This window comes from Acipenser ruthenus, chromosome 24, assembly GCF_902713425.1.
Source record: "Acipenser ruthenus chromosome 24, fAciRut3.2 maternal haplotype, whole genome shotgun sequence".
NCBI classification, from domain to species: Eukaryota; Metazoa; Chordata; class Actinopteri; order Acipenseriformes; family Acipenseridae; genus Acipenser; species Acipenser ruthenus.
Window position 1 is genome coordinate 11,550,639 of NC_081212.1, and position 27,644 is coordinate 11,578,282.

Sequence of the window (27,644 nt, forward strand, 5' to 3'; positions counted from 1 at the left end):
TCAAACTTACTCACCACTCTGGGACAATTCTAGTATTTAGTTTGGCATTAAAGCATTTGCATTTTACTTTTATTTAAATGCGCTTCACCCATGTCCTTATTATTGGTCAAATTGTATAAATTAAAAAAATTAATATTGAAATTAGCCTATAATAAACTCAAATTCAATAGGTGCGTTTACACTGACATTTCTGATTGTGATCAAATGCATCGGTGCAATTGATAACGATCAGTGGTGTTGCATCTACACTGCCATTGAAAAGGATCACCTTTAAACACAGCCCAAGAGCTTTGCATGTGCAATTAGTGCAGAAGAGTTAAAAGAAAAAAAACACACACACAACACTCCTTGGTTATTTATTAACAAGTGGTGAATGATTAAGTGTATGACTAAAAGTTTCACACATACACTTTTTGCCATGAAAAGCCCCTAATGAGAGGCTGTAGTAGTTACATTTTGCTTTCCAACAGTTCTCTCCATGTTAATTGACTAGTATTATTTTGAAGGGTTACTGTAGGGGTAGATTATGGCTTAATTTGTAATGAAATATTTATTTACCAACTAGTTTATCTGCAATTAATAGATTAGGAAGAAAGTTAGCTTTGGTATGTTTAATTTACCTACAAGATGTACAGGTGGGCTGCTCTTTCATAGTGGTCTACTTGTCCTGTACATGTTACACTGTGCTGAACACAGCCCCATTCATTAGGGCAGCTAAAATAATATACTCAAACTCATCATTGTTAGCCAGAGTTCTGTTATTGACAAAAAGTTGCAGCTCATTGGCACACGTGTGAGCGATGGGGTGCACTTTTGCCTCATCATGACTGAAACTTAGTTTGGGATTTGGATTGAATCCCATAGCTGGAATGGTGCTACTTCCTGTCGCAAATGCCAAGATGTGACCCAGTCGTAAAGCATTCACAAAGTCCTTTTCTGCTTCTGTCAATTCCCTGTCCTTCAGCCTGTCACCAAGCTCTTTATCTGAAAAAAAAAAAAAAAAGTGGAGGCTATAACCAAGCTAAGAGCATAAAGATTACAAATGCTTTCAAAATTACATTTCACTTAAAGGCTGTTAGAACATCACGTGCCATAAATGAGAAGTTGAAATGTATCTTTTTTTTGTTCCCATATTAATTCTGAACCTTTGAAGGTCTGAATGTATCCCTCATAACAAGCGTACATTTAAGTGGATACTGGTAACAGTCCTTATAATGAATCTTGACAGAAATGCACTTGAGTTTGTCTAGGAGAGACACACAAAGGCAGACAATTTCAGTTCTATTAAAACAATGTTTAAGGAATCATGCTGCTCACGTCCAGAACTATTTAATAATGAAAATGTATGAAATACAAAAACCTATAACAATATGAAAGTAACTTTGTACCAGTGTTTTTCAACAAGCTTATCAGTATATGGGTTGTACATGATTTTAAAGAATTCTAGTTAGGTATCGTGTGATGAGAATATCAATCAATCAATCATTATTTTATATAGCGCCTTTCTCAGTGGACCACCATCACAAAGATCTTTACAAGATGCAGTAACAAGAAGAAAATCCATAAAACTTTAAATAGAGAAATACGTAATACATCCTATACAGTAAAAAAAAAAAAAAAAAGCATAATACATTAAATATCACAGCACTGAACTAACTTGGCCTGGACTGAGTGAAATGAACTATGGGCCTGTGGAAAAGGGGGGTTAATTAAATAAGAGAAAAGATATTGACTTACCTGTTCCAAGGTTCACCAGGAATCCACAGCCTATGATTCCAGCTACCACCCTCATTTGTCAGTTGTATGCATCAGTGACCCATTGCATCTTTAATCTGTCGCCATGCCTAGCACACTGTATCGACGCGAGAGGAAACCGACATGATACGTTCACGATGGGGTAAAAATGTTCAAACTTGTTGAAAACCCACAGACGAGCAAAATCCAAAATCACAACGAAATCGTGTCAGTGTCTTATCGGGTCAGTCTAGTGTGCGATGGCTTTTATGGTAGGGACCTCCCAGCATTCAGAGGAAAAGGGGAGGGGCCTAGGGTATAAAAGGAGTGTGTGGGGAATGGAGAGAGTGAGTGAGGTTGCTGGAAGTCCGTAAGGGAGCCAAGTAGAGCAAAGCTCAACAGGGACAATATGTCTTGTTTCCAAGATCTATAATATCAGCTGCTAAAGATAACTGGGTTTTTTTTTTGGTTGTTTGTTTTGTTAATCTAATTAATTATTTTTGAATTGCACCTTCATTATTATTTTTGCACAATAAACAACCGCACTTCTGCTCTGCAACTTGTGGAAGTGGACTCAGATTTCTGTCCAATGACTGGCCTTCCTGCACTGGTCCATGGCCACATGAAGGCGGCGTGCGACATATCACTGGTTAATTATTAGATCAGTGGTCTAAACTGACCTACCCTACACTACAATGAGCTGTACACTCCTGTTGTTCTGCTTCTTCAGTTCCCTTAACTACTAAATGAGTTTGTGGTCACATATATTCAGGTAGAGAGTACTGTACCATAAGAAATAATTATTAGTAACAACCAGTAAGTAAAAAGCTCCCACAATTAATTATTAATAAGCGGTGTGTACATGATTTAATAAAGTGAGCACACATTAAATCCTGTTTTTTGGTCTCAACAATGCTGTCTCTGGAGCTCTGGGATAAGTAGTTGCTGTATGAAATGAATATATGGGTATTTCCAGGGGAAGGTCAACCCCAGGGGTGATTTTTAAAAATAATTTGGGTTTTATACTCACCCTGGATACTGTGGAGAATATCCCTAAACTTCACTACTAGGATTTCTTCTCTCTGTCTTCTGTTGCTCCCAAGCACAGAGTAGCTGGGTTTGAGCAGGTTTATTACACTTTCTGCAGTAATTGCACCACTGTCTGCACTCTGTCCATCCAAAAGAGACCGCATACACGGTTTCTTCCTCAGAAGCTGGAGCACCTAAATGCAATGATGTAGAGTAAACTATCAGTATTTAGATTATATTTATAACAGTCAAAATATCAATTAATAAATAATGGTTGTTATAAATATTACTTAATTACATTTTATTTATTTTTGAACAAAAGAAAAAAAGACGAAGCAGCGCATAAATACAGAGTAAACATAATACATGATTAAAAAGGAGGAAGTATGAACTGATAACTGTTATTGCATCAAAGAAATAACATAAGTAACACTAACACACTTATCTAAGGAAAGATTCTTGCGAAGCTCCCAAATAACTAAGCCAATTATTCACAACAATGCTAATGCCATATATTTCAAGTTTCTTCATTAACAAATTAATCAATTGTATCAAATAGATTTTAATGAGACAAAGGTTTTTACCAGAAAGGAAAGCGCTATTAAGTACAGGTTTGTAATTTGTGATTAGCGCGCTGGTTCAAAGCTTTGATTTAATCTGACCCAGAGTATGTTTTATCATACTTAAAACATTCACCTCATAGTAGGCCAATCCATCCATTATCTGATTAAGACAACTCTGCCGTTGTAGGATCACTGTGTACAAAGTTGCAATTCTCACAAATTGAAGCCGGTTTGTCATTGTCACAGGGTTTGGCACTGTAAAACGCCATGAGTCACACAACTGTAAAACTTCCTCCAATTCAGAGTCATCAGTTGATTGTTCAATCTGGGGAAATATATAATACAGTATGAAAACATATGGCTAGTATGTATGTGTGTTGGTGCAAATGTGATAGGACTTGCTCATTTAATCTCTCACGAGTCTTTTAGAGGACGTGATTGCGTTTCAGAATATACTCAGATATTCAGTGAGCAAGCCGTGTTGGGGGTTAAATTGAGCAATAAAAACATGCTCTACTACTGAGAGCATGTTAGAAGCAATTATCAGTCACATTTTTTATTAAAATGATTCTCGCTACCTTCTACTGTGCTCTCCAGACGCACTTTTTCACACTGCACCTAGTCTCTTAAATCAAAATAATTTATAACAACAATAACTAAAGTTAAAAGATGGGTGTAGGGGGCTCCCGAGTGGCGCATCCAGTAAAAAGCACCCACGTAGAGTGCAGGATATGCCCTATAGTCTGGACGTTGCCGGTTTGAGTCCAGGCTATTCCTTTGCCGACTGAGGACGGGAGCTCCCAGGGGGCAGTGCACAATTTGCCAAGCGCGGGGGGAGGGAGCTGAGCTAAACAAAATAATTGGACACTATTAAATTGGGGAGACAACAACAAAACATGAATTGGCATCTACTAAATTTATATATATATATATATATATATATATATATATATATATTGTGAGACAGCAGGGAGGGGGTTAAAACCTCTCTGCAGTAAAAACATGTGCGGAATGCACATTTGTCTGGGTTAATTGTTTTCTGTTAATTGTTTTATTGTTAATTATCACCTGCACCTGGCTATGATTGTAAATTAGAGCCAGGTGCAGGGTTTATAAGGAGAACAGCTCTAGGCTGCTGAGTAGGAGGCAGGAAGAGGTACTCTGCGTCCCAGCAGTTGTAAGGTAAAAGTGTGTTGTATTAAACCTGTGTGGTGTTGTTTATTGTGTAGTGGGGAAACAGCCTAGCTGTCCCACTGGCAGTCGGGGTGTTCCTGTGGTTTAGTTAGTGCTCGTACAGAGCTAGGTGTTTGTTTTCTATTTTGTTTTATTTTTGTGTGCATTAAAAATTAGCGCTCCATTTCATTGTTCTGGGTCGTATTTTTAAAGGGGCACGAACCCGAGTGAGTTGCGCTTTGTCACAATATATATATTTAAAAAAAGGGTGGAAAAACTTACACAACACCTTTTTCAATGATTCCCTGAGGAGTGTATCAGGAATATCATCAGTGTTGACACAAACTTTCATCACATCACCAGTTAGGATGTAGTCAACAACGCATCTAGCCAGAAATGCAGGTGGTTCACCACCTTGCACAAGGTCTGTGGACATCATCTGGCCAATCGTGTGAAATAATCCACTTGAAACCCATGATACATGCATCTGAGGCACAAATCCATTGGGTGACTCTAAGAGGAAAAAACAAAACAACGTAGTACTCCTAAGTTGATAGAGAAGTGTTTTCTTCAATACACAGTACTTAAAAAAAAAAAATACAGCCCCTTAAGTAACCACTTCAGTGAATCTGAGATGGAAATGTTTAAAGATAATCTACATTCACTAAAATTTGATTTAAGATACACTTTTCTGAAGAATTTTTTTTTAATTGTGCGGATGTTCAGCCATACTCAATTTTCTTGGTCTTTGACAGTTTTGAAAATTTGAATTACTTGGTAAAATAGTAAAGTAAAATAAATGTTAATCAAATAATGGAATTGTATAATCAATTACTAATACAATATCAAACACCATATGGAACTCAAGCTGATGTCGAGATGTCAGTGAATCAGCTTGTTTAAAGTAGTCCTAGTTGTCCTGGGTCACATAAAAATAATTTAAAAAACAAAACAAAACAAAACAAAAAAAACTATAAACAAACTTTGAAATGCTCCGCTATCTTGGAATATAGCTTTAACAAGGAGTCTAAAAAACTCCCTTCTCGGTCCTCCCAAGTCAGCAGCGTTCTCTTGGCTCCCATGTTCATCACAGTCAAAAGTGACATAAAGCATGCCATGTTTCTTAATAAAACTGGGCCTGCTGAACTGCCGAAAGGCAGTGGTCCACAAAGCACTCCGGCTTATATAAATTGGTCTTGTCGGTGGAACAATGACCCTCTCGCTGTGAGCTTTGAGTACTCCAATAATTTCTTCCTTGGACATTGTAATTTCAACTGACCTTAAAAAAAATGTATATATTACTACAGTGGGGTATGGAAGTTTCCATACATTGCTTTATGTAAACTTGGATGAAGTGTAAAAATAAACAAATAAATAAATAAATAAAATAAAATAAATATCAAACCTTGGTTCAAATATGCCATCCTGAGAATCTTCCTGCTGAATAGCTTCTTCGACTGCTTGCTCTTCCAGGACCACAGGACTGAATTGTTAAACAAACAAAACAAAATCAGTAAACAGAGAACACATTCCACTATGTCAATGTACTATGCTTTCTATTAATTGTAATGTAAAGTTTATATGACTGTACTGTTCAAGCTGTTAATTATTGCATCCAAGGGTTTAAAATACTATGTAGTGCTGTTAATTACAGTAAGTAAAACACATGGATTATAACAGTATATGGAAATGCAACTCCAAGTAACAAGTATTAACACCAAACAAACATTAAACCAAAAATATATAGAAGTCCATACAATGTGAATGAAAAGTAACTGTAGTTACTGTTAAGCTGTAATGCAAAAGTATTCAACCTCCTTTCTGCTCACAGAACTTTCTCTCATAAAATGTCTTACACAAAGTCTGCAAATTCAATAGGAATATATGAATCAACTGCCAGAAGTTCAGCTGACTCCAGTGCTTCCTGTCTTTCCATATTAGTAACTGCCCCTATCTGTCCATCATCTGGATATGGATTCCACCTCATTCTGACTCTCTGGATTTAAGTTTTCAGTGAGTGCCAAAGTACTTGCAGCTTCACTTGTTCCTGGCAAGTCACTGCTCTGGCGCTGATCTAAATAAAATTAAAACAGTGCATAGACATGAAGAGCAAGGTTTTTAAAAACAACATACATTGTTTGATTTGTTTTAACACAATAAGTACTCACAACTATTCAGATAATGTAGCCCATACATTATTCTACTTCAAGGTTGAACCTGATAACCATGCATGGATACAATTTTTTTTTTTTTTTTTTAAACAAACAGACATTTCAGGATGGATAACAACTTTACATCAAGCCTCTCACAAAAATTTAATAAAAACTCTTTAAACACATTTCACAAGACAATGTATATTTAGCAACATGCAGCCTAAGGACCAAACAAACCTATTTCTTACCTCCTCCTCCTCCTTAGTTGTGGAGACCTTTCAAAATCACTATCATCTGACATTTGTGAATTGTCATACTGAAAAAAAAAAAAAGCTTTAAAATGTAACTGGTATTTTAATTAAAATATTTGGTATGACAAAAACATTTATTAACCCATTATGCAACAACAGAAACAATTGTGTCCCAATCAGCTTTGAGATATAGCGGACACCTAAATGTCATAGCTATTTTTCATGCCACAAACAAAAGAAATTCCTGAAGACCTCCGGAAAAAAAGTTGTTGATGCCTATCAGTCTGGAAAGGGTTACAAAGCCATTTCTAAGGCTCTGGGGCTCCACCGAACCACGGTCAGAGCCATATTGTCCAAATGGAGTGTTTGGGACAGTAGTGAATCTTCCCAAGAGTGGCAATCCTGCCAAAATCTCTCCAAGAGCAAGGCGTAAAATTGTCCAGGAAGTCACAAAGAACCCTAGAACCACATCCAGGGATCTGCAGGCCTCTCGCCTCGGCTAAGGTCAGTGTTAATGACTCCATCATCAGAAAGACACTGGGTTAAAATGAGATTCATAGCAAAATAGCAAGGCGGAAACCATTGCTCACTAAGAACAACATGAATGCTCGTCTCAAGTTTGCCAAAAAGCACCTGGATGATCAAGAGTTCTGGAACAATGTTCTATGGACAGATGAGTCAAAAGTGGAACTTTCTGGCCGACATGGGCCCTGTTATGTCTGGTGAAAACCAAACACTGCATTCCACAGTAAGAACCTCATACCAACTGTCAAGCATGGTGGTGGTAGTGTCATGGTTTGGGGATGCTTTGCTGCATCTGGACCTGGACACCTTGCCATCATTGAAGGAACCATGAATTCTGCTCTGTATCAGAGAATTTACAGGAGTCAGGCCATCCGTCCGTGAGCTGAAGCTGAAGCGCAGCTGGGTCATGCTGCAAGACAATGATCCGAAACACACAAGCAAGTCTACATTAGAATGGTTGAAGAACAAGAAATTTAAAGTTTTGGAATGGCCTAGTCAAAGTCCAGACCTAAACCCCATTGAGATGTTGTAGCAGGACCTGAAACGAGCAGTTCATGCTCAAAAATCCACAAATGTCACTGAGTTGAAGCAGTTCTGCATGGAGGAGTGGGCCAAAATTCCTCCACGGCGCTGTGAGACTAATCAATAACTACAGGAAGCGTTTGGTTGCAGTTATTGCTGCTAAAGGCGGCATAATCAGTTATTGAGTCTACGGGGGTGATTACTTTTTCACACTGGGGCATTGGGTGTTGCATAACTTTCTTTAATAAATGAAATATGTATCCAATTTGTGTTATTTGTTCACTCAGGGTCCCTTTTATCTAATATTAGGTTTTGGTTGAAGATCTGATAACATTCAGTGTCAAAAATATGCAAAAATGCAGAAAATCAGACAGGAGGCAAATACTTTCACGGCACTGTATTTATATATACACACGTATTGTACACATTTTTTCAACACTGAAATTAAATATATAAAACATTTTGGATAGACCATTTAAGACTATTAGGAAGTAATTAGGAAGAGTTTACCTGAGCAGGTCTCTGTATTCCATCCAAAATGTACAGACAAGAGTTAGAGCAAAGGGTTGCAACCTCTTCCCCTCCCCAGAGGAAATGCTGCGATACATTTGGTTTAGTGAGTTTTTTTGACCCTCTTACTGTACTTAAATATTCGAACGAGAACGTTTCGTGTTCTGCTACATTAAATTTGGTTTTAAAAAGGGTGCCGATCTCCTCTCATTTGCCCTTCTGACCATTCATTACTAAAGGAAATCTTGCCAATAAGGCCACATTCAGCTAGTCGAGCTCTATTTTCCCCTCTGGGTATTGTGAATGAAGACCCTGAATGGAATGGTAAACACACAACATCCTTGGTGTAAAATTTGTGTCTTCTGCGAAAATTCCCACGATGAAAGTTGGCTCTTCCCAAGGGTTGAAAAGAAGGGAGTGGAACCTGCAATATAGGAAAAAATACATTTCATACTTACTAATATCACCAAATATAATATTATCACATATTTCGGATGAGACATTTAACCAAGGTCCTGACTCTCGTGGTCATTAAAGATCCCATGGCACATTTCCAAAGGAGTAGGGGTGCCAACCCCAGTGTCCTGGCTAATCTAAATAATAATAATAATAATAATAATAATAATAAACCCTATAATTTTACCCACCCCCCCATGATCATAACAATATAAATGTCCTTCATCCATAATTGATATTGATAGCACAGATTTTGTAACCTCCGTCAAAGAAAGTTACGTATGTTATTTTTAGTTTTTAGTTGTTTTTTTTTACCAGAGAAAGAATAAGGACTTTCATATTTTATAGTTGAATATGGTATTGTATAACAGAGACAAAAAGCAAGATGTTTTATTTACTTTATAAAAAAAAATACAAATACACCCAACTTTAAATAAAGCCTTATCTTTATCTTACACAATTATATATATATATATATATATATATATATATATATATATATATATATATATATATATATAATCTTATCAAAGCACAATCAGCTTAGAAGTGACATGAAGAACTTATAAAATCATAATTTTTTTTATCGTATTTAATTTTAGCCTAATAGGTGTATGGAGCGGGCATGTTATGGTTGTGACAATATTAAACTAATTAGTTTGGTTAATTTAACAAAATTATAAAGGCCATGTGCTGTCCTTAAATTTATAATTGAAACAATTATTTGCAGAAAGTAGGCCTATCTTGTCTGGCAACATAGGCGTGCAATTTTACAGGGAGAGGGCGCCAAGCAGGACCGTAACTACAGCGGACGAGCGGAAAAATTACTTTGTTTAAAAAAAAAAAAGAAAAAGAAAAAAGGCCAGATTTATTAACCCTATGCTGCCGACTACAGTTCGAGTGTGTGCTCATTGGTTGGTTGCCTCATTATTTTTTATTATTTTATTAATTTTCTTAACAATGCAAATTTACAAATAAAAATAGGCAGTATTTATATCTACATACAATACATATTATATAAGTATTATACATATCCTAACTCCTATAACGTCAAAAAGAAAAAATGGGTAGGGGGCGCGAATATTCTTGCTCGCCCCGGGAGTTAAAATACTTAGTTACGGCTCTGGCACCAATGGAAGACGCGGGAAATGTCATTGTACTGTATGGTACACTTATTACATATCGTGCCCGCCTTTTACATTAATTAAATCGCGACGCTCATTCAATCTGAAATAGCTTCGGACCAGTGTTAGAGCTATAGACTACACCAGGGGTTTTCAACCTTTTTTTGAAACTGCACCCCTTATGTCTGGAGGTTTCAGGTCGAGTACCCGTTTACAATTTTCGCTCTACTGGATGGCACAACAGTTGCAATAAAATGACAAAATAACAAACAGTACGCTTAATTCTTAAAATTTTTAATAAGTATTTGGATGCACAGAATTAATAGACATGTATTTACTAATCTATTTGGAAACAGTCGTATTCGCTTTCTATTCGGCAAAGTTAGTATAAATAATAGTGTGCATTGTAAACACGAACGTTTACTTCCCATCTCCGCATAATTACGTGCCATTTAAAATGTTTACCTAAACATAAAACTATAATAACTACTAACAATCATGTCATTTTTATTTGTGCTTTTCTGAGTCATCCTGTGTACCCCCTATGACCCTTAGAAGTACCCCGGTTGAAAACCCGTAGCATAGATACACGTAAATTGTAAGGCCTATTATGAAATTAAATAAATAAACAAAAACATTTCGCTAAACTTACCGAATGCGACTGTCGTAGTCCCACGGATGACATCCGTACCCGTCCCTCAGTTTCTGGTGGTTGAGCACCGCTGGCTGTTCCAGCCTGTAGCGCGGCCCTTACACCAGCAGCAACTGCGCGCTCGATAATTACATGCAAGTTACTGGAATCCGCCATGACGTTCTGAACGTGAGCCTAACCGAAGTCCGTGGACAGTTGCCCGCCCTTCTTAAGAATGTTGACGTCACAAAGTGGGCGGAGCTCATTTGCATACAAACTCCAGATTTAGCTGGCCAGTTAAATATTTAGCTAAATGTTAAATCTTGATAAGAGATTTAAGATTTAGTTAAATATTTAGCTAAATGTTAAATGTTGTTAAGAATTTAATATTTACTTAAATATTTAGCTAAATGTTACATCTTTTAAGAGATTTAAGATTTATTTAAATATTTAGCTAAATGTTAAATCTTGTTAAGAGATTTAATATTTAGTTAAATATTTAGCTAAATGGTAAACCTTCTAACTAGATTTATAAATTATATCTGAATGTACACATTTAAAAAAATATTTATTTACTTTCACGAGATTTATAAATCTGGCGAAAAAATAAGATTTAAGTTAAATCTGGAAAAAAAGACATGTTAAAATATTAACGCGTTTTTTTTACACATGGCACCCCATACTTTCGCGCCTCAATGAAAACAACACAGACTCTGCTTGGTCCCTGACGTCAGCTGCGCACTGAGTCTGTGTTACAGTGATGCATTATGGAATTTGTAGTTTTCTTGTCTGCTGATTGCACCCCAAAACCCCACCAAACACCTACAAATCCCAGGGTGCCATTTTTTTTAAAGCTACCGGTACCTATTTTTCTCTCTTTAATAACTCGCTGCACTCAAAGGGCGAAATCGGGAGTATCGTTGGGCACGTCACTGTTATTATTACTAGAACATTATTATTCAGACGTTCACTGTGAGGGAGGAGCAACTAGGGGATCTTGAGAGAGTTAACCCTTTGTGAAGCAGATAAAATGACTTGACAAAAGACGTTTCAGATTTATCAAAATTATTGGTAGGGACAATTCAACAGTCCCTTGACATTGGTAGGGACATGTCCCTACCGTCCCTAGCTAAATCTACACCAGTGGCCATGAGAGCACACACTACCACACACAGTATCTGCTTCGGCATTAATAAGTTATAACAAAGCATTTTCCCTCCATTTTTGTTCCTTCAATGAGCGATCATGATAGGAAATGTCACTTATGTTAAAGAGACACGGGTGTTCTGCCACATCGCCACCATCCTTTCCTCAATTTTGAGGCTCCACATCTTGCGGGGCACAACCTTTCTCTTCGTCGCCATTGTTGCTAGCGTGTGCTATTGGCTACTGGCAGTATTCGTCAAGAAATCGGCCCGTAGCCCCTCACACATTTCACAAATTGCTTTGTCGGGGACTAAAGTTTTCTGACATGTTAAGCCGGGCTTACACTACACGATTTTTGCTGATTGCCGACGAGCTGAGGAGTCAATGACTAATTTCTTAAAATCTGGGACAAAATGAAGACATAAGTGACATCTCTTTGACATAAGTGACATTTCCTATCATGATCGCTCATTGAAGGAGCAAAGATGGAGGGAAATTGCTTTGGAACTTCAGGTACCTAAGTAAATAATTGTTATAACTTGTTAACGCCGAAGCAGATACTGTGTGTGGTAGTGTGTGCTCTCATTGCAATCCATTTCTACAATCACTCGATATCCCTTTCAAACCCCTGCTGTATGCTTGTATTGCTAATCTAATCAAATACGAGGAGGAGGGGTGCGCGTCTGTGTGGTGAAATACAGAGAAATTAGATTACGTTGTTGCATATTTAAACCTTAACAAACTTGTAGTAGCCACTATTAAAGTTGTAGAGTCTGTTCAAAAGCGCAACACTCGCTCGTAGTACAAAATATTTATAAGTCTTCAAATTATTCATCAGAATTTGGTATTCTGATGACAATCGCTTAACGGCCAATCTCCCACGCCAATCTTTTAAACTAATAAATATTTTGTACTATGAGCGAGTGTTGCGGTTTTTGAACAGATTCGATTTTGTTATTTTGGATGCACCTCGACTTGGTTCAGAGCACAGATGTCAAGGAAATAAATATTGACATTACTATAATGTTATAACTGTTATAAACGTTTTTGTTTGTTTGTTTTTATCGCAATATTGAACATTTGTGCAGCAGTCTATGGCCCTGAAGTATAAATTCTCGTGCTGGAATTTGCAGAGTATGAAATTAGCAATATCCACGGTCCTATTATACACACGTGTACTTACATATTCAAAATGCATGACTGTATGCTTTCAATTATATAGATATGAAACATTATACTGTAATATGTATTTATAATTATTTTTGGTCAGTGGTAGAAGTCCAAACAAAAGCATCCTCTCTGTGGACACAATAGGGAAAGCTGCTGAAACCTCGTCACACACAGACCTCACTTCCAGGCAGAAATGGATTTTAAAGAATCTTGAATTCTTAAAGCCATGCTTGTGCACCGTCATAGTGAAACCAGTTTGGAAGCAAGTAAAATATATATTTTTTTAATGAGAATATTTTTCTCATGGTGCAGCGCTTGGTGCTAGCACGTCTGCGCTTGGGGACTCGGTGCTCGACGCTTCGGCGCTCGATGCACGCACCGTCGACGCTTGGTTCTCGACACGTCGGTGCTCGACGCGTCGGTGCTCAACGCACGCACTTCGGTGCTCGACGCTCGGTGCTTGACGCGTCGGTGGTTGACGCACGCACTTCAGGTGCTCAACGCTCGGTGCTCGACGTGTCGGCGCTCGACGCACGCACTTCGGTGCTTTGGCGCTCGACGCTTCGGCGTTTGACGCACGCACTTCGGTGCTCGATGCTTCGCTCCGCTGCTCGTCAGTGCTTGCAAATTTCAAGGCACTATGTCGGGCTTTCACCGATGCGTGACCTGCCAGGCCAAGTTGCCTGCCAGCGATCCGCACGATGACTGCGTAGCGTGTTTGGGGCCGGAGCACATCGCATCTGCCTTGGCGGATAAGGCATACTGCCATCTATGTGCGGGGTTCCAGACCCGCACCCTTCGCCAGAGAGCAAGGAGGGCGGTTGGGGGTCATTCTCCATCCTCGGGGTCGTCCCATACTATCTCGGCCCCGCCGTCGTCTGTTATGACGCCGCCGGTGACGTTGCAGCTCTCCAGGAGCCCATCCTCCCAGCTTACAGCTGGTCAGAGGTCCCCAGCCAGACGTGCTCTGGAACGTTCCCGCAGCCCCTCCTCTCGCGGGGCACGTCCAGGTCAAGATCTCGATCGCCTCGCCATAGAAGGCACTCTCGCTCCCCTCGACGGGGCAGGCGACATCAGGACAGATTTGGAGTGGCTGAGCTCACCTCCAAAATGTCACAGTTTATGGAGGTCATGATGGGGCAGCAATCCCTCCTCATGACCCTAGCGAACGTGGCGCCTCGGGTTCCAGAACAAACAACCGGGCCCATCGCTAATCAGCCGGTGGCTCCTCCACCAGTGGCTCAGGCCAACCCCAGGAAGTGTGGGACGTCGATGCGGTCTCAAGGGACGCATCCGACGTAGAGCCCTTATTGGAGGAGGATAGCACAGAGGCCGAGGTGGCATCCCAGCACTCTGGGCAGGACGACCCTGAAGTGCCGGACATTAATGACCCTATGTGGTCAGTGGTGGAGAGAGCAACCCGTCACTTGGGTGTGGACTGGCCCATGTTAGAGCCAACACGACGCTCCCTCTTTGAGTCGCCGTCAGCCCAGCCCCTTCAGTCCAGGATGCTACCGGCATTCCCGGATTTTATTAAGGAGGTGCAGTCCACCTGGGGGGCCCCGGCCTCCTCCCCTGCAACTTCTCGCAAGGCTTCGGCCTTCACCATGCAAGGGGCGAGCGAAGCTGGATTAGCGTCCTTCCCACCGGTGGGCGCTGCGTTCGCCGCGTTGGTGAAGGCGCCAACATTATCGGGGCTGACTAAGGACCCTTTGTGCCCTAACAGATGTACTTTCACGTTCCCATCTGCCCGGGTCACAGGAAGTATCTGCGGTTCGCATTTCAGAGCAGGGTATACGAGTTTTGTGTCCTTCCATTCGGCCTGTCACTAGCTCCTCGAACCTTTTCGAAATGTATGGATGCTATCCTAGCCCCTTTGCGGGCCCTTGGTATCCGACCCTGGAGGTCAGCCCACATCAATGCTCTGGAACTCAGAGCGGTGGACCTCGCCCTCCGGCACTTCTTGCCAGTGCTTCTAGGCAAGCACGTGTTCGTGCGGTCAGACAACACCACAGTTGTGGCGTATATCAACCGCCAGGGCTGCCTACGGTCCCCCAGCCTTCACCGGATGGTAACACGGATGTTGCTATGGGCACAACCGTGTTTAACCTCTCTGCGTGCAGTTCACCTACTGGGCAGAGTCAATTACGCAGCGGATCTCCTATCCAGAGGAGGCCGTCTTGCGGGCGAATGGCGTCTTCACCCTCAGGTGGTAGAGCACGTTTGGGAATGGTTTGGCATAGCGCAAGTAGATCTCTTCGCTTCGCGGCCATTCGTGAGCCATCCGAGGGAGCTTCCCCTGCGAGCTGACTTATTGTCCCAGGCCCAAGGAGGCCTTTGGTACCCGAACCCCAAGCTCATGCAGCTATGGGCTTGGCCCCTGAGCGGGAGCGCCTGTCAGCCTTAGGGCTTTCAGCGGCGGTGATTTCGACCATTCAGAGCGCCAGGGCGCCCTCTACTTGGTCGCAATATACGTACAAGTGGGAGTTGTTTCAAGATTGGTGTCTGGCTAAGCCATGACCCAATATCCTGCCCTATGACGGTGATAGAAACTGCTAGATGAGGGGAAATCTCCCTCTACACTTAAGGTGTATTTAGCCGCCATATCGGCTTGCCATGTATGCATTGACGGTTTGTCACCAGGTTGCCATTTTCTGGTATCTCAGTTCCTGAAAGGCGCGAGACGCTTGCGGCCTTCAAGGACGACCAGTTTACCGTCATGGAGCCTTGACGTGGTGTTAGAAGCCCTTACCAAGGCACTGTTCGAGCCTCTCCACAGCATGGACATGAAGCTCGTGTCTATAAAAACCACGTTTTTGCTATCAGTGGTATCTGCGAAACAAGTGCATTCATCATGTACTTGTTTCGCAGGAGACGGTTCTAAGGTCTCCATGCGTCCAAATCCGGCCTTTTTACCCAAGGTCATATCCCCGTTTCATTTGAACCAATCAGTCGAGTTGATGGCGTTCCATCCTCCTCCTTTTTCTTCCCCAGAGGAAGAACGGTTACACATGCTCTGCCCCGTGCGGGCATTGAGGTGTTATATTGACCGTACAATGACTGTGAGGCAAACAGAACAGTTGTTCATATGCCATGGTTCTAGGTCTTTGGGTCAGCTGTTGTCTAAACAATGCCTTTCCCATTGGATAGTGGATGCTATTAAATTGGCATATGAATTGCACATTCCACTAGGGGTATGGCGACATCCTGGGCCCTCTTTAGAGGGGTGCCAATGTCTGACATTTGCACTGCAGCCAGTTGGGCTACACCGCATACTTTTATGAGGTTCGACCGTTTAAATGTACTGGAATCCTCTGCTCAGTCATTCGGAGCATCCATGTTACACTCTATGATGCCCTAGTTGGCGGTCATATTGAGTATTGTCACGATATGGTGTTGATTATTCCACCTTAGGACAGGTGTCATTGCGAGCATAGACGCTGAGGCGCGGTTCCGCATACGCGTAGATGTGTTGCCTACGCAATTGCGTTATGATGCAAGTCTGTCCTACTGCCGAGAATCCTCCCTCGCGACGGCTTGGGTACACTGTTCCCATACTTGATGGTTATTTTCGACTTGAAAGGGAACGATAGGTTGCGGATGCAACCCCGGTTCCCTGATTGTCCCAGATTTTAAGAAATTAGTCGCCGACTCCTCAGCTCGTCGGCGATCAACAAAAATCGTGCAGTGTAAACACACCAGACGCGACACGAAGAGCAATACGACAAAGCGACGCGAGAAAATCAATAGCACCCTTCACACCAAACAGCGACACAAATTCCAACGCGAGCGATGAAAAAAAAAAAAAATAGAACCTGGTCCTATTTTTGCGAATTCGTTGCGTGACAACTACACAACTGAGCAATCAGAGAACAGCTTCCTGTCATGTGGTTTGAAATCAAGCCCTGTTTCACTTTGTGATAGGTGCTCAGCCCTTGTGCGTATTTTATTATTTATGTAGGTATTCATTAATTATTATTATTATTATTATAATATATTGTGTTTATGTGCAGACGGACGAAAGCCGTCCGACATGATTATTTATTATTTAAGATGACGGCAAAAAGCCGTGTGTTTGTGTTTTTCCAATTCATTACAGTACCTCAACTGAATCAATCAAGTACTTTCCTCTTATTTCCATGTAGTAGCTTTACAGGAGAGGTCACTCTCACCGTCACTCTTCACTGCTCACGTCCCTTACTATTTACTCATCTATTCATATGGCTCTATCAGTCTTTCTGGACGTTTCACTTCACAAGCTCATCTTCTTACTGCTATGCTCAATCCACAATTCTCATCTCACTCCGCTTCACTGGCTGTGTTGCTCAAAGTGCACACCTACAGTGAATAGTAATCGGACACAATCAAAAAATCTCTTTCTCGGCACATGAATAGGTCTGTGCCTACCTAAGAGAGACAAAACTGAACCAGGTAACTACAGACCAATAATCCTGACTTCTATTATATGTAAACTTATGGAAACTATAATAAGATCCAAAATGGAAAATTACCTATATGGTAACAGTATCCTGGGAGACAGTCAGCATGGCTTTAGGAAAGGGAGATCGTGTCTAACTAACCTGCTTGATTTTTTTGAGGATGCAACATCAACAATGGATAATTGCAAAGCCTACGACATGGTTTATTTAGATTTCCAGAAAGCTTTTGACAAAGTCCCGCATAAAAGATTATCCATAATCCATATTCGAATAGCCCCAAAAGTAATGATAAAGCTAAGGTTTACAATTTTAGAAAAGCAAACTATGAAGGTATGAAACAAGAGACTAACAGAAGTAGATTGGAGTAAAATAGAGAAAACATCCACAGAAAAAGGATGGCTGTTTTTTAAAATTGTAGCACTAGAGGTGCAAAACAATTACATCCCAAAAGTAGACAAATCTAAATCTAAAACAAAATGGCCAAAATGGTTTAATAGATCAATTAAAAAAATATTCAGCGAAAAAGGGCACTTTTCAGAGCGTTTATAAAGGGACCAAAAACAAAGTACACAGAAAGAGTACTTAGAACTGCAAAAACAAGTCAAAAAGGAATTTAGAAAGGCCAAGAGATAGAAATCAATATTGCTAAGGGGGCTAAAACCAATTCCAAAATGTTTTTTCCAATATTATAACAGCAGGAGAACATTCAAAGAGGAGGTTAAATGTCTAAGAGACACACATGGCAAAATCATAGACAGAGAACAAAAATAGCAAATATATTAAATGATTACTTTTCACAGGTTTTTACAAAGGAGGACACGGACAACATGCCCCACATGTCGACCTATTCCTATCCAGTTTTAAATAACTTTAGCATAAGAGGCTGAAGTGTTAAAGGGACTAGGAGCTCTTAAAATAAACAAATCCCCTGGGCCGGATGAGATCCTCCCAATAGTACTCAAAGAAATGAAAGAAGTTATTTACAAACTGCTAACCAAGATCATGGAACAGTCTCTTGACACAGGGGTTGTACCGACAGACTGGAAAATAGCAAACGTAATACCGATCCACGAAAGGGAGACAAAACCGAACCAGGTAACTACAGACCAATAAGCCTGACTTCTATTATATGTAAACTTATGGAAACTATAATAAGATCCAAAATGGAAAATTACCTATATGGGAACAATATCCTGGGAGACAGTCAGCATGGTTTTAGGAAAGGGAGATCATGTCTAACTAACCTGCTTGATTTTTTTGAGGATGCAACATCAACAATGGATAATTGCAAAGCACACGACATGGTTTATTTAGATTTCCAGAAAGCTTTTGACAAAGACCCGCATAAAAGATTAATTCTCAAACTGAGCGCAGTAGGCATTCAAGGTAATGTGTGCACATGGATTAGGGAGTGGTTAACATGTAGAAAACAGAAAGTACTGATTAGAGGAGAAATCTCAAAATGGAGTGAGGTAACCAGTGGTGTACCACACAGATCAGTATTAGGGCCTCTGCTATTCCTAATCTACATTAATGATTTAGATTCTAGTATAGTAAGCAAACTTGTTAAATTTGTAGACAACACAAAAATAGGAGGAGTGGCAAACACTGTTGCAGCAGCAAAGGTAAATCAAAATGATCTAGACAGCATTCAGAACTGGGCAGACACATGGCAAATGACATTTAATAGAGAAAAGTGTAAAGTACTGCATGCAGGCAATACAAATGTGCATTATAAATATATGGGAGATACTGAAATTGAAGAAGGGAACAATGAAAAAGACCTAGGAATTTATGTTGACTCAGAAATGTCTTCATCTAGACAATGTGGGGAAGCTATAAAAAAAAGGCCAACAAGATGCTTGGATATACAGTGCTTTGCGAAAGTATTCGGCCCCCTTGAACTTTGCGACCTTTTGCCACATTTCAGGCTTCAAACATAAAGATATGAAACTGTAATTTTTTGTGAAGAATCAACAACAAGTGGGACACAATCATGAAGTGGAACGAAATTTATTGGATATTTCAAACTTTAACAAATAAAAAACTGAAAAACTGGGCGTGCAAAATTATTAAGCCCCCTTAAGTTAATACTTTGTAGCACCACCTTTTGCTGCGATTACAGCTGTAAGTCGCTTGGGGTATGTCTCTATCAGTTTTGCACATTGAGAGACTGAAATTTTTGCCCATTCCTCCTTGCAAAACAGCTCGAGCTCAGTGAGGTTGGATGGAGAGCATTTGTGAACAGCAGTTTTCAGTTCTTTCCACAGATTCTCGATTGGATTCAGGTCTGGACTTTGACTTGGCCATTCTAACACCTGGATATGTTTATTTGTGAACCATTCCATTGTAGATTTTGCTTTATGTTTTGGATCATTGTCTTGTTGGAAGACAAATCTCCGTCCCAGTCTCAGGTCTTTTGCAGACTCCATCAGGTTTTCTTCCAGAATGGTCCTGTATTTGGCTCCATCCATCTTCCCATCAATTTTAACCATCTTCCCTGTCCCTGCTGAAGAAAAGCAGGCCCAAACCATGATGCTGCCACCACCATGTTTGACAGTGGTGATGGTGTGTTCAGGGTGATGAGCTGTGTTGCTTTTACGCCAAACATAACGTTTTGCATTGTTGCCAAAAAGTTCGATTTTGGTTTCATCTGACCAGAGCACCTTCTTCCACATGTTTGGTGTGTCTCCCAGGTGGCTTGTGGCAAACTGTAAACGACACTTTTTATGGATATCTTTAAGAAATGGCTTTCTTCTTGCCACTCTTCCATAAAGGCCAGATTTGTGCAGTATACGACTGATTGTTGTCCTATGGACAGAGTCTCCCACCTCAGCTGTAGATCTCTGCAGTTCATCCAGGGTGATCATGGGCCTCTTGGCTGCATCTCTGATCAGTCTTCTCCTTGTATGAGCTGAAAGTTTAGAGGGACGGCCAGGTCTTGGTAGATTTGCAGTGGTCTGATACTCCTTCCATTTCAATATTATCGCTTGCACAGTGCTCCTTGGGATGTTTAAAGCTTGGGAAATCTTTTTGTATCCAAATCCGGCTTTAAACTTCTCCACAACAGTATCTCGGACCTGCCTGGTGTGTTCCTTGTTCTTCATGATGCTCTCTGCGCTTTAAACGGACCTCTGAGACTATCACAGTGCAGGTGCATTTATACGGAGACTTGATTACACACAGGTGGATTCTATTTATCATCATTAGTCGTTTAGGTCAACATTGGATCATTCAGAGATCCTCACTGAACTTCTGGAGAGAGTTTGCTGCACTGAAAGTAAAGGGGCTGAATAATTTTGCACGCCCAATTTTTCAGTTTTTTATTTGTTAAAAAAGTTTGAAATATCCAATAAATTTCGTTCCACTTCATGATTGTGTCCCACTTGTTGATTCTTCACAAAAAATTACAGTTTCATATCTTTATGTTTGAAGCCTGAAATGTGGCAAAAGGTCGCAAAGTTCAAGGGGGCCGAATACTTTCGCAAGGCACTGTATTGTGAGAAGTGTTGAATTTAAATCGAGGGAAGTGTAAATCAGAAGCATTGTTACCATGTTTAATAAAAATAAATTCGATTTAAACAAATAAATATATTTCTAAATACCCAATGAGAAATTTCAAATTTAATTTCATCTACAAAATGAACGTTAGAGAGTAAACTGTTGTAAGGATTTTTGACGATGCATTCCCGAGCTTGTAGCTCTTTAGCTTAGCATGTGGCCTGAAATACACCCATGTCAGAGTGACTGGCTTTTCATAACTCAGAGTGCAGCTGTGGCCTCGGGACAGAGAACACTTGTTTTCACATAAATTGTTTCTGCTTAATAAGCTGTTTTGAGCCTCTATATACAAACCATAATCAAACCAATTGAAACTGGTTCTAAAACCACTTACTTTTGTTAAAAGTGACTTGCTATAACTTTAGGTGTCACAGAATGCATAATAATACACCACTGGAACATGACAAACTAATGATTCTCAAAAGACAAGTCAAAATTGTGTTAAATATGCTCCAGATTGCTTCACTGAGTCCTGCAATAGGGGCAATATGGGCTTCTATATTCTCTATACCTAGTTTAAGATGCTATAACTAAATCAAAGTTGCATGATGCTTTATCTGATCACGATGAAGTCAAATGAATTGCTTTGCTGAAACACAAATGCAGTACACATGGCAACATTTGTACAGAGAAGGCATTCAGTAAGTTTCCATTTATTTACAGTGCAGAAGAGACTTACACAGATGTGGCTGCAGTTATGAGAAAGGCAGGTTAATACCATTAGAAGTTCACAGCACTACATGGAATCTTATCCAAAGGTCATTTTAGGAACCTAGATGGGACTTTAGTAGATGCAGGATTTTAACCAGGGCTGTTTTACATTACAAAGGATTAAGCCCTCTGGTTTTAACTAATTGAAATGACATGAGCTTGGACACTTAAGATTTATTCCCTTCAATTATTTTTCAAATATAAAAGCAGTTTTTTTTCCAATTTAAATTGCACATTCAAACATTTTGTTTAGGAGGGTAAAATATGAAAATAGCCATGATGGTGGACCCTCTTGTTTATCGATACTGTGAACAGCATTTGTTTGGGGGTAGAAAAAACTAAAAGAGTAATGAATGGCCATGTAGCAAAAATAATTTTGTTTCTTCTAAGTGAAATGTATTCAGTTTACAGTACCCAAGAGCAATGTTAAACAGAAGTACTTTACAAAGCTTTACAATAGCTCACTATTCCAGGTTATAAATACGTACTGATGGTTCCGATTCAAAATATGCATCTGATGTACATATCTACTGATCTGCCTGGCCACACACTCTACATGGTAACCATGACAACTGATCTGCCTGGTCACACACTCTACATGGTAACCATGACAACTGATCTACCTGGTCACACACTCTACATGGTAACCATGACAACTGACCTGAGTTGTGACAAATCTTCTCCAAACTTATCATACACTCCTAGCCTCCCATTCCTCTTTTGGATTGCATTTGTGTCCAACCCGATAGACTGTGGATTCTATACATACTTTACAAATATTTACAAGACCGAGGACTGCAGACAGCTTTCCAAAGAATGGCAGGGGGAAACTGAAGCAGGACCAGTCCATATAATTGTGGCCTGGTCTCCCTCCCCCAGCTCTTATTTTAAAATTGAGAAATATTCCAGGTTTTGAAATGAGTCAATTTCTTATTAAGAAAAGCATTTTAGGCAGCGAAAAAAAGTCCATGATTATGTTTTTCGTCACATCATGCAAGATTCATTTAAAACTATAGTAAACAAAGCCAAGTAGAAAAAGGTGCAGTCTGGAGGTAGTCACTGCAGGTTGGCTCCTTGGTTCCCTCGTTGGCTCAGATGTAGAGGGAGCCGTCGGCCGGCCCCACGTAGCCCACTCCAATGAGCAGCACGTCGATCAGAGTCCAGATCCCCAGACCTCCGAAACTGAAGAGCTTCCCCAGACCCTCCCTCCACTGGCCCAGGTAGAAGCGATCCGCGCCGAACCCACCCAGAGTGATGCTGTAAGAGAGGGGGAGACAAGGGGAGACGGGCTTTGCATCAGATATCCTCCTCTATCCCTGTGTCCAAAGGAATTAAGAACATAAGAAAGTTTACAAACGAGAGGAGGCCATTCGGCCCATCTTGCTCATTTGGTTGTTAGTAGCTTATTGATCCCAGAATCTCATCAAGCAGCTTCTTGAAGGATCCCAGAGTGTCAGCTTCAACAACATTACTGGGGAGTTGGTTCCAGACCCTCACAATTCTCTGTGTAAAAAAGTGCCTCCTATTTTCTGTTCTGAATGCCCCTTTATCTAATCTCCACTTGTGACCCCTGGTCCTTGTTTTTTCAGGTCGAAAAAGTCCCCTGGGTTGACATTATCAATATCTTTTAGAATTTTGAATGCTTGAATCAGATCGGCGTGTAGTCTTCTTTGTTCAAGACTGAATAGATTCAATTCTTTATCACTAGAACCGCCGGGTTTATGCTACTACCTAGAACCGCCAGCAGTAGTCATTTTGGGGGGGGTACATTTTAAAACAGCTTCGATATGAAAATGAAACACAAACTATCGGATATAACTCAAAAGTTTTATTTATGAACATCATATCTAACATTTGCATAGCAGAAACATTGTATTTAAATGAAAAAATAAATAGGCGGCATAATTTTTGAAATTAGCGCATATAATGCATGACGTAAAATAAATGTAAAACTAAAAATAAAATAAAAGAATACTGTAAACAGGTGTAAACTGACATATGTACATACAAAATTGTAAAAACAAAGTCATTATTTACAAAAATAACATAAAAGGCTTTTTTTCACATTAGCCTACTGCATAGCACGATTTCAAAAAATAAAAAACTATAATAAAATAAACATTCCAAAATAAAATAGTGTAACCAGCTGTAAACTGGTTATATGTAGGCCTACATACAAAATTGTAAAATATAATTATTTATAAAAAAAATAACAAAGAAAATAAAACTCAGTTCTCATTGTGTAACGGGAATGTGCATTCAGGGAAACATACTTCAAAGTAGCCCCCATATTAGCACAATCCATACAGATGTAACACTTATCAGCTTGTGTGCATTTACCACATACTGCTCTTTCACACTGGGCACAGATATCAGAAGTTTTATTTTTACTGCATTTAGTTACCTGGCATTGTTTTCTGTTGCATGTATCACTTGATGCACACTGTATCCAGGTTGAGCTGCGTTTCCCTGCTGCTTTGCAGTTTTCTGATCAAAATGTTTCTGCCAAAGCTCCGTGGCTAGCATCATAAGAGATCTCTCCTACTGATATTTTCCCCGGTGCACTTATTGTACAAAATGAAGGAATTGATAGCTGCCATGTCCAGTACATTGTAAAATACAGCACCTGGACACCGGTGATTGCTGTCACCGAGTACTAAGTTTTGCGCAGATGGTGGAAAAGCTCTTCTCCATTGTTTACTGTTGCAACCAGGCTGTTATATATGTGCAACATTCATCTATTTTCCTAAGCACGTTTACATCAGCACATCATCAACACATTGTCACCCAGTCTCTGACCAGCTGGGCGAGTTTCATCCTTGCACAGGACACTGTGCTTTTGTTGGAAACAGCTGCTTATCCATGTAATGTTTTATGTTTAGCTGGCGGCTCCACTGCAGAGCCACAGGCGCCCTATCGGCCACAGGGGTCGCTGATGCGCGGTGAGCCGTGGATTCCCCTGCCGACCTAAGCCCTCCCTACCCGGGCAGCGCTCAGCCAATTGTGCGCCGCCCCCTAGGAACTCTCGGTCACGGTCAGCTGTGACATAGCCTGGACTCGAACCTGCGATCTCCAGGCTATAGGGCACATCCTGCGAGGAGCGCCTTTACTGGATGCGCCACTCGGGAGCTCCGCGGCAATGCTGTTTTCAATGAAGTCGTTCCAAATTTCTGATGCCAAGGCAAATATATCTGTAGTTGCTCTCAAATCAAAAAGCAAAAATATCACGATTTCTCAAAAAACTCTTGTAATAGTAATATTATAAGACAACAGACATTTTATATATATATATATATATATATATATATATATATATATATATATATATATATATGCTCACGTAGTCAGCCTGACAGCAGTTCTCCAAGGAATTGATAGGATTACAACAGAGATTTGGATAACACAGATCTAGACGTCAAGAGCAATATTCTATTCAAACACATACTGCTGTAAACTCAGCGGAGGTAGAGATAACAAACTGGCTTGTATACAGATACAAAACAGCGCATTGTAGGTTATACTAACAATAAAAGCACGTATTGTAACAAGCCGTCAAAATGACTACTTTTGGCGGTTCTTGGTAGAAGTGCTCATAACCTCTTTGTTTTTGCAATTCTGACTTTCAAACGCCGTCAGTATATTTAATACATGTTGTAGCAGGGCGGTAGTAAGCCCTGCTGATTAAATGCATTTGTTTATTTTTAGAACAGGGTTTCCCCCTCCGCCCCTGTGTAGTGTGTTATTTTGTATTATGATTTAGTTATTGTAATTATATGATGACGAAGCGCCGCGTGTTTTGTTATTGTTCATTTGTATTTATGTATTGATGGAGTAGCCATGCGTTTTGTTTATTTTGGTTAGAAGCGTGGATGGGAAACCCAATCCACAGTAATTAATAAACTCGTGCAGAAGGTGGCCATCTCCCAAATTAATTAGGTGATTTAATTTGTTGCTAATCGGGAGATGGTCACCTGCATAAAAGCCTGCAACTCTCTATCCTCGAGGTGGGTTTATGAGGAGCGTGAGTGGAGAGAGCGAGGAGAGAAAAACAAAACTAAAAAAAGATACAGGAACAGTGAAGGCTACAGCCCAGCCTGACCTGTATTTATTATTTTGTGTTCAAGATTTGTTTCTGTTTGAACCTTTTATTTTGCTCTGTGAGCAGAGTTTCTTTGTTTAAACCTTTGACTTATTTTTGTATTTAAATAAAACGGCGGCCAGCCGCTTCTTTCTTTTGCAACTGCAGTATTTGGTGTCAGTGTTTTTAGTTCCTGCTTCTGTCTGATGTCACCGCCCAGCCAGCCTGCCACACATGTATTTAGGAAAAGTCAAGAACAGACAACCGCGGATCCTTAACACACAGTCATTTAAATTTTAAAAGTGAAAACCGTCAAAATGACTACCATGGCGGTTCTAGTGTTAAGCCTTCTAGCCATGATGTAAAAAAAATTGTTTAATAAATTACTGAGTCCCCTTTTCTTGGTTGTGAATTTAGTCCACATTGAAGTTAAGGGACTGATATGGTCTGAAGACTAAACAGCAGCCATCTGCGGTTTTGTTTGTGACACACTGTAGACAGTAGCTATCAGACATTTCATTTGTGATATACTGTAGACAGTAGCTATCAGACATTTCATTTGTGACACACTGTAGGCAGTAGCTATCGGACATATGATTTGTGTAGACAGTAGCTATCGGACATTTCATTTGTGATATACTGTAGACAGTAGCTATCGGACATTTCGTTTGTGATACACTGTAGACAGTAGCTATCAGACATTTCATTTGTGATATACTGTAGACAGTAGCTATCAGACATTTCATTTGTGACACTGTAGGCAGTAGCTATCGGACATATCATTTGTGTAGACAGTAGCTATCGGACATTTCATTTGTGATATACTGTAGACAGTAGCTATCGGACATTTCATTTGTGATATACTGTAGACAGTAGCTATCGGACATTTCATTTGTGACACACTGTAGGCAGTAGCTATCAGACATTTAGTTTGTGATATACTGTAGACAGTAGCTATCAGACATTTCATTTGTGACACTGTAGGCAGTAGCTATCGGACATATCATTTGTGTAGACAGTAGCTATCGGACATTTCATTTGTGATATACTGTAGACAGTAGCTATCGGACATTTCATTTGTGACACACTGTAGGCAGTAGCTATCAGACATTTAGTTTGTGATATACTGTAGACAGTAGCTATCAGACATTTCATTTGTGACACTGTAGGCAGTAGCTATCGGACATATCATTTGTGTAGACAGTAGCTATCGGACATTTCATTTGTGATATACTGTAGACAGTAGCTATCGGACATTTCATTTGTGACACACTGTAGGCAGTAGCTATCAGACATTTAGTTTGTGATATACTGTAGACAGTAGCTATCAGACATTTTGTTTGTGATATACTGTAGACAGTAGCTATCGGACATATCATTTGTGTAGACAGTAGCTATCGGACATTTCATTTGTGATATACTGTAGACAGTAGCTATCGGACATATCATTTGTGATATACTGTAGACAGTAGCTATCGGACATTTCGTTTGTGATATACTGTAGACAGTAGCTATCGGTCATTTCGTTTGTGATATACTGTAGACAGTAGCTATCGGACATTTCGTTTGTGATATACTGTAGGCAGTAGCTATCAGACATTTCGTTTGTGATATACTGTAGACAGTAGCTATCAGACATTTCATTTGTGACACACTGTAGGCAGTAGCTATCGGACATATCATTTGTGTAGACAGTAGCTATCGGACATTTCATTTGTGATATACTGTAGACAGTAGCTATCGGACATATCATTTGTGATATACTGTAGACAGTAGCTATCGGACATTTCGTTTGTGATATACTGTAGACAGTAGCTATCGGTCATTTCGTTTGTGATATACTGTAGACAGTAGCTATCGGACATTTC

At 40.1% G+C, this 27,644-nt stretch overlaps 2 protein-coding genes across 5 annotated transcripts in view; both read right to left on the bottom strand.

The window, feature by feature from the left end:
• Position 1: 1 nt before the first annotated feature.
• On the bottom strand, positions 2–11,082 carry LOC117398677 (uncharacterized). 4 transcript variants are annotated; one of them, XR_009308403.1, is made up of 9 exons: positions 10,693–11,080; positions 6,901–8,884; positions 6,356–6,573; positions 5,905–5,982; positions 4,782–5,012; positions 3,460–3,651; positions 2,765–2,957; positions 1,738–1,852; positions 2–984 (listed from the first exon to the last, which is right to left on the bottom strand). XR_009308403.1 is itself a non-coding variant. In XM_058998379.1 (9 exons), the coding sequence occupies exons 5-9, from the start codon at positions 5,921–5,923 to the stop codon at positions 677–679; spliced, it is 936 nt and encodes a 311-aa protein (XP_058854362.1). In that variant the 5' UTR covers positions 5,924–5,982; positions 6,356–6,573; positions 6,901–7,837; positions 8,461–8,884; positions 10,693–11,069; the 3' UTR covers positions 2–676. The 4 variants fall into 4 exon arrangements, 1 of the variants encoding a protein (XP_058854362.1); XR_009308402.1 differs by having other exon boundaries at positions 1,738–2,045; XM_058998379.1 differs by lacking the exon at positions 1,738–1,852 and having other exon boundaries at positions 4,789–5,012; positions 6,901–7,837; positions 8,461–8,884; positions 10,693–11,069.
• Positions 11,083–21,624: 10,542 nt separating this feature from the next.
• Positions 21,625–27,644, bottom strand: part of LOC117398671 (TM2 domain-containing protein 3-like) — a 32,469-nt gene continuing 26,449 nt past the window's right edge. Inside the window, exon 6 of the mRNA XM_033997711.3 lies at positions 21,625–22,955. Coding sequence (XP_033853602.1) covers positions 22,790–22,955 — 166 coding nt within the window. The 3' untranslated portion in view covers positions 21,625–22,789. The remainder of the gene's footprint in view (positions 22,956–27,644) is intronic.

Coding starts and splice junctions, on each gene's coding strand:
- LOC117398677 (XM_058998379.1), bottom strand. Junction 2,958..3,459: donor ATGGATTGGCCTACTATGAG/GTGAATGTTTTA, acceptor CATTGCATTTAG/GTGCTCCAGCTTCTGAGGAA. Junction 985..2,764: donor TATTCTCCACAGTATCCAGG/GTGAGTATAAAA, acceptor TTTTTTTTTCAG/ATAAAGAGCTTGGTGACAGG.